Source organism: Epinephelus lanceolatus, chromosome 1, assembly GCF_041903045.1.
Source record: "Epinephelus lanceolatus isolate andai-2023 chromosome 1, ASM4190304v1, whole genome shotgun sequence".
Classification (NCBI taxonomy): Eukaryota; Metazoa; Chordata; class Actinopteri; order Perciformes; family Serranidae; genus Epinephelus; species Epinephelus lanceolatus.
In genome coordinates, this window is record NC_135734.1 from 24521733 (window position 1) to 24537217 (window position 15485).

The 15485-nt window shown below is 39.4% G+C and overlaps 2 protein-coding genes across 2 annotated transcripts in view; one reads left to right on the plus strand and one right to left on the minus strand.

Annotated features, from left to right (window-relative positions):
- The window catches only part of arhgef25b (Rho guanine nucleotide exchange factor (GEF) 25b), a 41403-nt gene extending 35768 nt beyond the window's left edge, over positions 1 to 5635 (minus strand). Inside the window, exons 1-2 of the mRNA XM_033625619.2 lie at positions 5332 to 5635; positions 2764 to 2869 (exon numbers count right to left, since the gene is read on the minus strand). Coding sequence (XP_033481510.1) covers positions 2764 to 2869; positions 5332 to 5394 — 169 coding nt within the window. The 5' untranslated portion in view covers positions 5395 to 5635. The remainder of the gene's footprint in view (positions 1 to 2763; positions 2870 to 5331) is intronic.
- A 1338-nt stretch (positions 5636 to 6973) lies between these two features.
- On the plus strand, positions 6974 to 13589 carry ankrd33ab (ankyrin repeat domain 33Ab). The gene is made up of 5 exons (XM_033626126.2): positions 6974 to 7223; positions 8114 to 8422; positions 8519 to 8648; positions 8837 to 8977; positions 11836 to 13589. The coding sequence occupies exons 2-5, from the start codon at positions 8162 to 8164 to the stop codon at positions 12681 to 12683; spliced, it is 1380 nt and encodes a 459-aa protein (XP_033482017.1). The 5' UTR covers positions 6974 to 7223; positions 8114 to 8161; the 3' UTR covers positions 12684 to 13589.
- The last annotated feature ends 1896 nt before the right edge of the window (positions 13590 to 15485 follow it).

The window sequence follows — 15485 nt, forward strand, 5'->3', positions numbered from 1 at the left end:
GGGGGTAACTCACTTTATCCTGGAAATAATCACTGGGGGGAATGATGGGGTGAGATTTGGATCAGAATAATTCAAACTCAGATATTCTATTGGTGGAATATCTGAGTTTGAATTATTCTGAAATATTGATTATAACTTCATTTGACATGTGTGGACTAGATTTTAAAGTCTGATCTGGATTCATTGTAAATATTCGACAAGGTGGCGCCATATCCCTCTGCTTTGACAGTGAGATCACTATTTTGGATTTACCCTTTGTATAAAGTGTGTGTGTGTGTAAATAAAGCTACCTTGGCTTATGTTATTCATGCAACACCTAAAAACTTATAAATACACAACAAAAAACTAAGCAGGCTATGTTTTTTTTTTTTTTTTTTTACTGAGGCACTCATGTGAAGGCTGTGTGCACAACTCAGATGATGTCATGCGATATTTGCATATCAAATAAGCACCGTATGTGTACTCTGCTGCGCTCCTCCCCTTGTGCCTGTTCTCCGTCTCACTCAGTGGAGGAGCAAAGGAGGAGCTTGTGTGTGCATCTGTGTGAAACACATCGATTAAAAAACAAACAAACAAACAAAAAAAACACGAACGGCTCCCAACTGCGACTCGGTTCCCATCGTTAATGAGCCGTTCAAAAGATTCGGTTCGTTCGTGACCGTCACAACTTTACATGTTAAAATGCCCAACTTTACAGCACAATTAAACATGCTTACTACATGGTGCAAAAAACTTATTTGGTCTTTAAAGCTAATTTTAACATTTATGACACCTGTACAGGGGTGAATTTTTATATAATTCACCTGTTTACATTTTATTAAAGCTTAAAGTTACACATAATTAAGGGCGGGGCCACTTGAGTGACAGGATACAGTCTGTGGTAACAAGCTGTCCGTAAGGTGTCACTACAATTTGTGACTCAAATTCATACCTTGCTCCTACAGCTCCAACCTCTCATTCGAATGTAGTTACTTCAGGCTCCAAAAAAAAACACAAGACAGCCTTAATGCCAAACTCGAGGCTTCAAAAGTCCATAAACCAATGGGTGATGTCACGATGGCTACATTCATTATTTTATACAGTCTATGGTCAAGACTCCTCCAGGGGGCCACAAAGTAAATCTAAGGGGTCATTAGATGATAATCAAGTTTTAACCAGCGGCAGCAATGTCATGATGGCTGGTGTGGCTTTCACTTTGTCAGTCTGTGTGTGTGTCATCATGACAAAATGTGGTCCTGGAGACACTTTTTTTGTAGCGGGAACTACCACAGAAGCTGTTTTGAGAATTTTCAAGTGTTTATGTCTGTCTGTGGATAGATTTTATCAACACAGCTGTCATGTAACCACAATACAGACCAAATTTAAAGATGGCTGCGGTGCGAGTAAAGGGGGTTAGCATCATTAGGTACTACCCGCTGTCTCAGCCACCTTTATGTTTAGAAGTGTGTGCAGATAACCCCTGATTCATAGATATGCTCTGAATATTGTATACAGCTCCTTTAATCTTCCTGTTTCCTTGTGACACTGGATAATCCGTCTTTAGTTGAGCTGGCCACCAGGAATTAACATATGCAAACTGTACCAAGGGGTCATCGGTGGACATACTGTAGTTTCAGAGAAAATTCAAAAACCTTCCTTGGAAATTGACTTGACCTCTGCGTCTTTGCGGGTTTTATAGACAGACAAATTTAGAAGCGTGTGCACAAACACCACGACACTCCCCGTGTGAAGCTGAAGGTTTCTCTGTATGTAACTGACTGTATCACACTTTAACTTGAACACAGTAAAAGCAGCCGCACATACTCAGATGTATGCGCACTCACAGATGAATAATTAATCAAATCAGATCAGCAAACATGATCTATCATATGTTTTTTAAACTGGTGAAGACCCTCTCTCTCTGATCAATAAGGCAGCTGCCTGCTCTCCTTTGTCACCACAGGTACTGAAGCATTTGTGGATAAACCAACATGTGGAAACATCCGACACACAGAAAACTGAGCTGGCAGGATGGAGGCAGACCGATTTAATCTCAAAGCCAAGATTAAGCATTCATGACTAGATGATCTTCTGAGCGCAGCTGTCCAGGCTCGTAGCAGTCGGTAGTGTGATTCAAGGAGATTTATGCATAAACTCGTACGAACCCAAACATGGACAGAATCAGTGAAGAAGAAGAGGGGGGAAAAAGCAGCAGGAGGAAAATCTGTCTCTTCCACAGCTGCTGTTTCTATGTGACACACGTATATTAGACAGCTCCCCGAACACACACGGACAGATAAGCACACACTCCCGTCGCAGGTCGACCAACACAACCCTGGAATCTCAATCCACTGAGGACAGATTACAGCTATAAAAATATCAAAATGCTCTTGCTCTCTTGGCCATGGAGTTAAGCTTTTAAAAACTCTGCTGACATTATGATCCATGAGAGCTGAAAAGCACTGATCTCATCACAATGTGGGATTATTGTGTGTGCATGCATGTGTATGTGGGTGTGCATGTGTCTTATTAGCCAATATTTAATCATCAGGATAACATGGATAAATGTGCTTTTTGTGTTGGGGCTGCTTTTAGTCTTTAAAATCTAAAATTCATTTGTGATGTTTTGAGTGCAGAGTGAAACGTTTTCAGTTAAAACCCTGAACACTGCTCTTCCTTTCCATCAGATAGCTCCCCACTATGGATGACATTAGAGGTGCAGAAAGCAGTGAACACCAGTATTTCTCTACAGTCACTAAAGACAAGTACAGCAGATGAACCCACCTTTGCATCGTGCAGCCACACTGAACCTCCTGGCCCACCTGAACTGCGTCTGGATGTCCTGATTGTTTTCATCTGGCAACAGTCTCTCCTGGCTGCTGTCTGAACCCTTACACAAAAGAAAGATTAAACAGTTAAACAAGTTAAATAAAAACACATTGTCCTCTTTATCAGAAGCATTTATTTGTAGCTGTAATTAAATCTGAATATATGTGTGTGGCAGATTTATTGTAGGGGCAGGCTGGATTCAGTGGCGTGAGATAGTTATAGCGGGCCCTAGAGCATGCTATAAGGCACACACACACACACACACACACACACACACACACCACTGGCAACTGTTTATAAAAATGCCAGAGGAATCTGTTTTAGGGAGCATTGCCACTTTTTCCTCCTATTCATCTCTCTTGTCTTTTTTTTATTGCCACTTTTCTGTTTAAAGGGCACGACTGCTCACTGGAGTTGCAGATGTGCGCAGCTTGTGCCTAAAGTAGCTACTGTATTGTATCGTCATGTCACATGATCAAATACAGACTTGACATTAGGCAACATCAAGGGTGCGCTCTGAATCGCATACTTTTTCTTTTTAATTTTAGTAGGTAGTGCAGCTGCCCTTAAAAAGTATGTACTGCTGCATGCAGTATCCACACACTTACTTCTTTCTCTTAACATTACGTCCTAAAATTTGACCCTCTTGCTTTTATAACCGCTATCTTGGGAATAAAACAAACGCCATTTAGCAAGTTCGCCAGAGACAGAGATCAACCCGGAGAACTCTGCTGTTGTTACCTTGCAATGTATATCAATTAACTTTAAAGTTCTAATTACACAGATTGTAGATTCTAATATATTACATTTACTACCATGAAATTACATCTGCATTTCTCTGTCATTGTTATTTTTCATAGTTAAGTCCTGTTGTTGTTGGTGATATTTAAGATTATTTTGTTCACTTAAAAAAAAGAATATTCCTATTATTACTATTTGACTGCTCATCAGTTACTTGAATGTGCTGTCATCCATCATTTGGACTTCTGACAGCTGTCAATCAGTTGTCAATTGTTTGCGGCTCAGTCGATGTGACGTATTGTCCACTGCACAGAGGATTGTGGGTCAGAATAGGCAGAAAAGCATGCTGGCTTGCATACTGCAAAATCCGATCTGATGAAGTAGAAGATCCTGGTATTTTTGGCATACTGCATCGCATCTGACATACTATGTATTGGGACATACGTAATCTTTTTCTGGCACACTATATTGGACCGCACAGCAACATACATGTTACCCAACATTCATTATTGCATGCCTGTATATGACAAAAATATCAAAGAAAAGACGAATATATATATATATATATTTCCAAATTTTTATAGTGTATGTAGAATAAGCCTTTAATTTTGTTACAGATTGCTACTGACTATTTACCCAAAAGAAAAGACATAGGGCATATAGCTCTCAAATGGCACCATTTTTAAGTTAATGTGATTTATTTTTTTTATAAACACAGGTGTAGTTCCAAGGTGGCAATCTGAATCATTTGCAAGGCCCCTTCACCCCACGGGCCCAGTGCAACCGCACTGCCTGCGCTGTCTATATTTACGCCCCTGGGCGAACCTAGTAGGACGGAAAGTGACTGAGCTAATTATACCATTTTTCCACTTTATTTCACCTCTGTCCAGCCCTCCATCTCTGCCTCAGCTTAAGTGGTTTCTTATCTTATCTTAGGAATTTCCCTGAGAGGACTAAACTGACCTGGAGCGTACAGCACAACATCAAATCCTCGGCCAAAGAAGTCTGATGCTGAAGAATAAATCAGGTTGATTTGATCTTAAAAGTTGCTCCTAATCTATAAAACACTAAAAAACAAACCAGGGCTTGATTTTTTTCTAGTTAAGTCCACAGAAAATGAGTCTAAGTAAGATGTTTTGATGGACTCACACTGATATGCACCTCGTTGTTTGTGCGTTTTCAAAATTAGAAAGTACTGCTACATAAACAGCAGCAAACTGTCAGCATGCTATGCTTTCTTAACACATGGCCAATGATAATTAAACTAAGTTCAACTTACCATCATCCCTGTTTATAAGACTAATAGTAATAATATAATGCCTTTAACTTATGTGCCTTTCAAAGTACTCAAGGATTGCTAACACTGCTGAAAAACAAGTAGCAATGCGTCTATAGATGATTAAATCAAACAAAGCAGCAATATACAATGACTAGACAAAAATTAATAATTATAAAAACTAGAAGAATTGTGTTAGTACTGTATTTTTAAAAAATATGTAATTTAGTAAACTGGATAAAAGCAACGATTTGACTGAAGCGAGGTTCAGATAATCTGACACAAATTAGCACATTTACAGAAGTTCAAGCATGACAGAATATTCTTACTTTCAGGTGTGGTCTTCTTGTTTTGTGTCATTAATGATAACTCCATTACATTTACACAATGTCAGCATTATGTAAAATGTAACTAAGTTACTAAGAGTAGCCCCAAGTTGAGTTATACAAGTTTTTAGCATCAAAGTTTGTTATTTCCATCTCCTCATTTGAACAACAAACACTCACTTCATTAATCCTGTATCTCAGAAGTTGTTCAGTCCTCCCCTGCACTTTTGCCAGAGTCTTCATTTTGCATCCCTGGCTCCTCTGTTTGTCTTAACGTAGCGTCCTTTTTCTTCAACTTAATGTCTTTAAATTCAGTCTCATTCTTCTCAACTTATCCACGCATCTATAGCTGATCCTTTGAGTTTTACTCAATCAAAGGAAACAAAGGTTTAAAGGCTTCAGAAAAAGAAGTCTGTTGTCCTGCCTGACATCCAGCAGAAGGTCAAAAGTAGACAGTTTAAGCTTCGCACCAGGTCTTTTTCTCCTCCAGGCAGATGAGTACAGCTGGTCAGTTGCAGTGGGAGCTGTCCCCAGGCTCCTCTGGACAAGAGAGGGGTCAATCTGTGCGGACAAGTCCAGCCACGTCCCACACTTCCCACAGGCTAATTTCAGTCTGTGACTTTTCCCAAAGTAGGAGTTTTAACCAACTCAGAATAGCTTTAGAAAAACTTTAAGTGCTCTTTTATTGTCATTCAAGACCAGATAATGCCGCCTATATGATTCCCTAGTTTTATTTTTGTCAGTCCTGTTTCATTCACTTTTATTCTACACTCAACCATGACTGCACTGTAAGTCCTGCAGTGGAGCAAGAAATATATTTAAATCCTTAGAGACCTCGTTTAATAGAATGCAGATACATTTAAATCATGTTAACGCAGTTTGTAGACACATGTATCATCAGTTTCAAGACTGAGATTAGAGTGTGTGGACTGTGTGAGAGATCCCCATCCTGTGGTTCATCTGAGCAATATCATCACTCAGCCTCAACAAAAGCTACTCTTTCGCATGTTGCTGTTTTAACCTGTTGAGTCTGGAATCTGTCCCATCTGTTCAGAGCAGGTCAGTCACCACTGATGGGATTTGATCGTCTGCAAGTCAGTATTTACAATGAATTAGATTCCTCCCTCTTAAGCAGCTTACAGTTAACATTTTATACATCTACAATTGGATTAATTGCTTATTTGTGGACGGATCACAAATCCTGCTGGCAGTTTCTGTGTTTTAATAAGACACTAAATTTGCATAAGTTGACGTGTAGCTGTTATTTACACTCCGAGTTTTCTTACATGTTGCTCTGTTTCTCTTCTAATTTGTTTTTTAAGTTTCTAATTTTGATTTGTGCCATTTTATTGTGGTTCAAATGTCTCTGTGATATTTTGTCAGAGAGTTAAAAACATGGGGAATCTACTTATTTTCACAAAAGAAAGAAAGAAAAAAGCAAAATAAAGACATTATGAGTGGAAAAATTGGACATGACGTATAATAACAATGATTTGCACATTCCTGCACATCTTTAGACTTCCAAAACAGACACTTAACAACATTAATTCTATGTATTCTTATATATTTTTTCATCTTCTGTTGTAAATGTTCTTACTTTACGTTAAATTCCCTGTATGTGTCCATCCTACTTGGCAATAAACCATGTCTGATTCTAGAGAAACTCTCTTTAATTTAGCCAATTATAGAACTTGTTTAGTTCCAGGTAGTATGGACAACACTGGGGTTGTGGTTAAAGATGAAAATGGCCAGAGCAGTACGTAATCCCCTCCATAAAGCTGTTGTAAGTGGGATGAGCTAAGCACAGAATCTGAACATACAGCATCGCAGTCAAGACTCCGCAAAGACTCCTCCTCTCAGTTTTATGTCATCACGACGATATGTGGGATGGAAATGGGCAACGTGCCGCTATTTACTGGCCCCGGGAGGAAACTGTGACCTCTCCGCTGCTCTGGAAACGCAGTGTTTGAGGAAGTCAGAAGTCGTCCAGCAAGAAGTCACAGAGGTGTGACATGCACAGGCCGACACACGTGGATACATTTACATTTGCAGCTGATTGATTACCCTTTGTGGTGAGTGTTTCATTCTTTATGTTCATGTATAAGTTGGCTTGATCAAAGTGGTAGTGCATGATGAGGGATACTGAACTTCTGCATCTGAATTTTCACTTCTTTACTTTGGATTCATGAACTTGTCTGTGGCATGTAACATTGGACATGTCTGAATTCAAAATTCTCAGACACTTTTCGCAATAAGAAGTGATTTTTTTTTTTTGTACGATACTAAAACAATGATGTGTGCCTTATGAAAATATCTGGAAAACCACCATCATTCATCCACTATAGACGTTTTGAATATTACCAAATCACTATTGTGTTGCTTTAATTTCACAGTGTCAGTAACACTTGAGTATAAGTGTAAACATTTTCATGTAATTACATACTAATTAAATTGTAGTAGTCATCAGTTTCAGATATGTTGGCTTCAGAAAGCAGCAGTAGAGCCAAACCTTGGGTTGACTGGGGCCACATGTGACTGAGGTTATTCTGAGGTGGGCTGTTCCTCTTTTAGCCCTCCTGTATGTTCAGCACGGCTTTCAGATGCTGATCCAGTTACTCAACAGTAAAGGCACACTGAGCTCATGCAACCACACCCACTCCATGACACACAGATAACACACTCATAATCCCTGACTGACAGAATCATGTTTTTACCTTGTCAATTTGACAGTAAGCAAACTTTCGATCTTTCACTGTGGCAGATCTGAAGCCTTTTATATACTGCGTGTTGTGATTATCCAACAACTTTTTAACGTATGTGTAATTACAGGAGCTTTTCAGGGAGGATAAATTCATCCTTCGCTTAGTTTTCATCTCTAGAGTGCACTTGATTGCACCTTTGTTGCTATAGACAACATCCAGTGGTTTCTGCCAACTAGTTTCTATTTTTCATTTTCTTGTAGATGTAACCAAAGAATACAGCACCGTCTCACCTGCTCTGCTGTTGGAAGATGGCCACCGCAGCAAAGGACCCCCACCTGGGCTCAGGCCCCGATGAGGACGATGTGTCTCTGGCGGAGAGCGGGTCCGATTCAGACAGCATCCTCTCCGATGACTCCGTGCTTCCAGATTACACACCAGAGATAACAGACGGGTGTGCAGCAGCAACACTGTATCGAGCATGTGTCCGTAATGACACCGTTGCTCTGCGGAAAGTTCTGGACAGAGGGGTCACAAAAGAGGAGGTTGGAGAGCTGGACATCAATGGCTGGGTGAGAGTCTCATTCATAATGGTGATGATTCAGAACCTTTAAATCATAGCTCATAATGTCTAAAACACTCCCACTGTCACTGGTCCTCACCAACAGAACGGCTTGATGGTGGCCTGCTGCAAAGGATTCGTGGAAATTGTGCAGGGGCTTCACCACTGTCCCTTTATAGACATAAACCACCAGGACAACGAAGGCAACACTGCTCTGATGATTGCTTCCCAAGCAGGCAAGTCATACCTACAAACATAAAAAAGCAAAGTTCAGAGGATAAACCAGCAAAGTAAACACAATAATGATGTAATTAGACAGTTGCATTGACATAGACTAAAAACTTTAACACTTTAATTTGCAAGCAGCCCAAACCAGCTGACAAAGTGCTGATCTGATCTCTGTACTCTGTGTTTTTCTCTACAGGTCATATCAACACAGTCATGTATCTCCTAAACTACTATCCTGGGATAGACACTGAAATAAGGGATTGTCGAGGATTCACAGCGCTCATCAAAGCTGCTATGACCGGCCGCAATGACGTCGTGGCTGCCCTTGTTATGGCTGGTACGTAAGAGTGGGGACACAGCTAACTTTGTAGCACTAAATTTACAGATGATTTTAACTGTTACCTCCACCAAGGAGGTTGTGTTTTTGGTTCAGTTTGTTTGTGTGTCTGCAGAATTGCAAAAAAAAAAACTTCTGTCCTGATTTTAATGAAACTTGGGTGAAGGGTGTAGCATGGGCCCAAAAATGAACCCATTCAATTCTGGAGCAGATCTAAACAACAGGGCGGATTCACAAATTCTTTTTTACTTTTGTTAACACTGCAAAATAAGGCATATGGCCTTAATGGAGGTCTGCTTGTTCTGAGTGCCCTTCCAGTGTGTTTGCTTGATTTCCCATTTATTTTTACGTGTCTTGGGAAACAATTTTTGTTTGTCACTCATTTTGATTAATTCATTGCATATACTGATGCAAACTCTCTGGGAAATTATATAGAACTTGCATCATATCAATATATTGCATTTTATTTGATTAAAAAAATTAGACCTAAGCATGTCATTCTATATTCCATATAGGGACGGCACAATATGCAAACATAATGATCAAAAAAATAAATCAAAATCATTTTGTGATTACTTTGACAGATATTGTGATTATCAGTTCCGATTTTAGCGGGAATGGCAATTTTTGCCTTTCATTTTAAGTGGAAAAAAAGGATGATGATTTGATTTTGCTGGGGTTTGTACCAAACAAGCATGTTCCCTGACATCTGGAATATGATTTGTGGATCGGGGCATCTCTGTGGCACCACAATGCTTCATTTATATGATAAATTTAGATGATAAATGGAGCATATTGTGACAAATGTATATCTTTATAAAAAAATAAATAAATAAAACTGCAGCTCCTGCAATTATACTTGGCCATATTGTAATTTTGACAATATTTGGATTAATTGTGCAATACTATTGCATAGTCAAAGATTTCTAAATTACAGACCCATGTAACAAAATGCACACAAGTCTATATACGTACAGGTACATATAAAATAATATTCAGATGGCTTATAGTACAGTTTTTTCACCAGGACTCCAGACATTCAAAAACCTGACTTCCACAAACCCTATTCTTCTTGGTCTCTTTTTCCACCAGTAAAAAAACACTGACTTTTCATAACATTGCACTCATACAGGAGCTGCTTGACTATGATGTTGTCTGGCTTTTTTCAAACCCTGACATTAGCTCATTAACCGGGACTCTTACAGCTCTAAATGAACAGTTACAGCACTGGCTGGTGGAGAGAATAGCTGAGCCCACGGTTTATCTGTCCTTATTTGAAGCCAGCTAACTCTGTCCACGAGTGAGTGTGCCTGTGACGCCAGACCGGTTTAAGGGATCACTCTGAGGACATTAGCACATCTTAGCACACCAGCCAATAACCTCTGACTTACTACTCTTGCAGGCTGGTTGTAGATTAGCCACTTGCAGAGCTATTTGTGGACTGTACACGTTTCCTAAAATCTCTAGTCATAATTTATTGTTTGACATTGCAGGAGGGCGGCAAATAATGACTGTTTTCTTCATTGATGAATCTGCTGTTTATTTTTTATTTTTTGTTAATTCATACTCTTTTAGTCTGTGAAATGATAAAAAATACAAGAAAAATGCTGTTTACAATTTCTCAGAGCTTGCGGTAATGCCTTCAATTTGCTTGTATTGTCAAGTAACAATGAAAAATCTTAAGCTATTTAATTTACTGTCACATATGGGAAAGAAAAACATCAGTATGCCATATTTGATAAGATGAAACCAGGGAATGGTTGGCATTTTTGCTTAAAAAAAAAAAAAAGACAAACAATTAATTGATTATTAGAGTAGTTGCTTTCAATCAACAAACTGATTAAGTATTGAAGCTCTGCAATGCAGCCAGGGCTAGATGATATGATCTGTATCATAATAAACTGCAACATTTACCTTAATAACAATATCTGGATTGCTAACTTTTTCTATGTTTGTTGCTGATATTACAGTGTTATTACTACTGTTATTACAGCAACACATGTTCACAGTATGATAGCCCAGTCCAGCTGGACCTCTGGTTTGGACTAGGGTCTAACTTCTGATTAGATGTCACAGATTGTTGTTGCTCTTTCCAGTTTGATTTTATGAAATTTAGACACTATATTTTATTGGAAGTTGCAATATCAGTACATTTAAGGTGGTATGACATATATTATGTTGGCAATGTTATAAAAGTGGTTTATTGTAAGCCTTAACTGCACAGGTGTAAATCATAAAAGTAATGATGGTTGAGTTTAATTTAGCAGCTTCAGTCTCAGGGTCCTGGTATTGCCCAAATTCAGTATAACATCAGCGCATTATTTAGCCCCCTTCTGGACAAGCTATGCTGACATAGTCGATACCAATGGATGCATTAGGTGGTCTAGTTTTACAAGATGCCACTACTTTGATGCTAGCTTAAAAATATTAGTACACCACAGCCTCTTAAAGACAGTAATATTGACCTCCAATTATTTTCTGCCACCAGAGGGCCCGAAAATACCCCTGTTGGGGATGCCACTGCATGTTATAGCTGAAAACACACAGGTGTACAGAATCATTTCATAACGGCTGCACTCAATTAAAGGGTTTCACTTTGAGGGTCCTGGGTCTGTACATGCTGGCTCACTGGTAGGCATACTGGGACATTTACCTGGAACCTGGAACAGAACTATTGTTAATGTGATTAATGACACCTGTGCTTTTCTTGCTTTGACAAGTCGTAATGTCAGCCAAGGAAAATGCCTATTAGCTCTCTGCAGATCTGATTTACACTAAAAAGAGAAGATGAATGAATTTTCAATTTTTAAATGAACCTTTCTCTCTTAATTCCTTTGCTCTGCCACCTTTATGTCCAGGTGCCGACATCCATGCAGTAGACTCCACCAAAGGAAAATGTGCTCGGGACTGGGCACTGAAAACAGGTCGCTATGAGACCCTGCATCGTCTCCGCCGCCTCAATGTGCGGCCAAAAGCTGAGCAGTTCTGTGAGAGTTATGTCCCTGAGTGGCCTGAGCTTAAGGAGAGAGTAGCTAAGGCCACAGGTGAGAAAAGTGCTACTGAAAAAATCTCCCAGCGGCTCAAAAACACATTTGGATTCAGATTTCCTCGTGACCCCCAGGACAACGGGGTCTTGGACCATATGGTGCGCATTACCACCAGCGTCCACAGTCCACTAATTTCAACTGGATGCCGTCCCCTCTGCCCTACCAGCCCTCCTGAGGTGGGGAAGAGGCGCATGGCTGTGCCAGAGCTGGTGAAGAAACACACAGATAAGGAATTAGAAGAGAGCTCAGTGTGCCACAGCAACGGCTCAGTATCACGCATCATACCCACAATCCACTCAGCAGAGTCCATCTCTGCAACGTGCTGTGCCGAGACGGAGCGGCGAGGCAGCATCCTCTCACTGGCCTCCACCAAAGTTGCCACTGCATTTATTCCCCGTAGTATGGCAAGAAGGAACAGCATATTCCCATCTGGCTGCATCCCCAAGATTGACATCAGCAGGCCTTCAGAGGCAACACCAAAGAAAGAAAAGAAGAAGAAGAGGAGGGACAAGGGCTTCCTGGAACCGCCCAAGTGGAGGTACAAGGAGATCAAGGATGAGAAGAAGAAGGCTGAGAAAGAAAAGGCTGAGAAAGAAAAAAAGGAGAAAGAAAAAAAGGAGAAAAATAAAGAAAAAGACAGCAAGAAGGCCAAAAAATAAGAGTTGCCCAAAACAGGGCTGTGATGCAGTACGAGAACAATATGTGTTCTGTGTTCACCACAGGGTTTAAAGTGTTCAAACCAAACATCTCAGGCACATTGAACAAATACAGAACCTATAACCTAAAGGGAAATAGGTAACAGAGGAGATATTTTCTTCCTAAACCTGGATGATGGAGGACCTCAAACGAGCACCGCAGAGACTCTTCAAGAGGAGTTTGAACCTTTTAGCCTGTATTGTCTAAAAGTTGAGACAAATGTTACGTATTTTTTTGAGTTAGGATAGGAAAAAAAGTTTATTTTTTCATGGTTATGTGTAAATGTAAAGTATCAAAAAGACTAAATGGGCTTTTTTAATAATTACGACAACCCCTGTTTACTGATTCAGTTTGACAGGTGTTACACTCTATGGTATCTACCTCATCATTCATATAGTAGCCTATACCTGTGTATCCTCCTCCTATATGTAAGATGTAAATATAGAATCACGTAGCTTTGTCATAACTCATTTGTATTGTTATGTAATATTGTTACCAGCCATGACAGCAGAGCTGGTATTGTCTTTACCCTGAGGCTTTGTTTGTTTCATCATGACAAAATGTGGTCCTGGAGAGAATGGTCCTCCCACTTCACGCTCCAGGCCCACACTCATTTTAAGTCGTGTATCGGCGTCCCAGCTGGTGTGATCCCATTGAATAAAGGTCTCTAGTTTTATGTATTTTTGTAAATAACTATTCAAAAATCACTTGTAAATACTGTACAGTGTGTAGCAAACATGTATCATGAAGGTTTTATCCTCCAGTTTTAATGCCACTCTCTGACATTGCCAATGACATCTTCACATCTCTCCTGCTTTTATTAACTCTATGAGAAATTACAAATAAATATAGAACAGTGAAAGTTTCAATTCAGTCAATTCATTCATTTGTTGGTGTTTAAAGTAGCACTAGTAGTCAATATAGTCTAGACTGACAGTGGATCAAATGACTGTGTGCAACCTATGGGGCTGAAAAATTGAGCCAAAATGAAAGCGCCAAAAACTGCACTTCTTTAAACGGCCACTTGAGGTTGATCCATAGTTCCCCCTTAATGACAACTGTACAGGGGACTAATCTTTTTTTCTCACCCGTTTGCATTATATTAAGGCTTGGAGTTAGGTTTAATAAGGGGTGGACCGCTTTGAGTGACAGACTATTTGCCGATAGTGTCCTTGGCTTCTCAATCAGATCCACCCCTCGCTCCTCCACAACACCAGTCTCTAGCACTAATATGGTCACTTCTGGCTCCACAAAACCAAGATGGCAATGGCCAATGTGCCAAATCCAAGGCTTCAAAATGAGAGCTGAGGTCACGGTGGCTAAGCCCATTATTTTTACAGCCTGTGTGTGTAATGTGAAAGGTGCTGCTTGTAGAGACTAACAAAAATAGTCACCACCAAAGTCTGCAGTATCATCAGCTCGATAGAATTTTCAAATCTATTTTAGCTCATTGTCTTGGTTTTCCTCTTATCAACCTTGTTATCAGTCACAGCAGGAAACCGTTTCAGCAGAAAAGCTCTGATAAAGCAACTGTACAACATCTGCTCAGCACCAAACAGCAGGCGGACACAAGCTTGTGAACACAGTGTTGCATTCAGCAGGTAAAGAGACAGATATTTTTCTCAGGGGGTTGTGGAGGACAAACCAGAGCTGAAAGGAAAATGAGCTTTGGACTTCTCCAAATGAATGCTGATGTTCCTCCCTATCCTCCCAAAGGCTGAGGGCAGCTAACCAAACACCATAACTGAGGACAACAATCCCCTGTCATAAAGTATAAACATGTATAACTGAGTTTGAGTCTAGAGAGTGCTTAAATAGATTTAATTTTAAAGCAAACACAGACAGCACCACCTTGGGACTCTCACCCAAAGACTAGTAAGTAACAAAAGCACTTCTCCACCACTCTACAAGAGGTTCCCCTTTAACCCTTTTGAAATCTGGATGTCTGTTTTTGGCTTTTTACTTTTCTTTTTTTGCTTATTTCAGGTAATTTTCTTGTTTTTCTTTTTTAAACTTTTTGTTTTTTGCTTATTTTAAGTTAATTTTCTTGTTTGTTTTTCTTTTTTTACTTTTCTTTTTGTTTTATTTTTGGGTGATTTCTTAATTACTAAAGTTACTTCTTAAAGATTCTTCATATCTTGGTAATATCTGGGCCATTTCATAAATTTCTTATTGCCTTCTTTCCTTGTTTTAAAAAAAATAAAAATAAAAAAATCAAGTCTTAAAGGGTTAAACCACAGGTAAGCTCCACAGTTAATACAGTGGCACATGTACAAATAAAGATTATTTGTACTCAACAAATTAAAAATTACATTCTTTATTTGTAGATGTGCCTCTGTATTAACTGTGGAGCTTACCTGGGGTTTAAAGGGTAGCCTCTTGTGGTGGGAGAAGTACATCAGTCTTTGGGTGAGAGTCCCAAAGTGGCACTGTCAGTGTTAAAATAAAATATGTTTAAGCACTTTCTAGATCAGGGTTGTCAAACTCATTGTAGTTCATGAACCACACACAGCCCACGGGCTGGACCAGTAAAACTATTGCATAGTAATTTACAAATAACAACAACCCCTTCTATTTTATTTTTTCACTTTTTCAGTGTAAAGAAGCACATTCTGAAAATGTTCATCCATTTACAAAAAAAACAATGAACAGCCTGCAATATCCTAAAAAAAAATTTGCAAATTCAACAGTATGTATCAGTTTTTCCCACATTCAGTCAGTTTACTTCTCACTTTCATTACATGTGCTTTTTTTCATAATTTTCC

Bases quoted from the DNA above. Each gene is read 5' to 3' on its own strand.
- ankrd33ab (XM_033626126.2), top strand. From the start codon at position 8,162: ATGGCCACCGCAGCAAAGGACCCCCACCTGGGCTCAGGCCCCGATGAG. The intron at 8,423-8,518 runs GTGAGAGTCTCA...CCTCACCAACAG, and splicing joins AGCTGGACATCAATGGCTGG to AACGGCTTGATGGTGGCCTG. The intron at 8,978-11,835 runs GTACGTAAGAGT...CTTTATGTCCAG, and splicing joins GGCTGCCCTTGTTATGGCTG to GTGCCGACATCCATGCAGTA.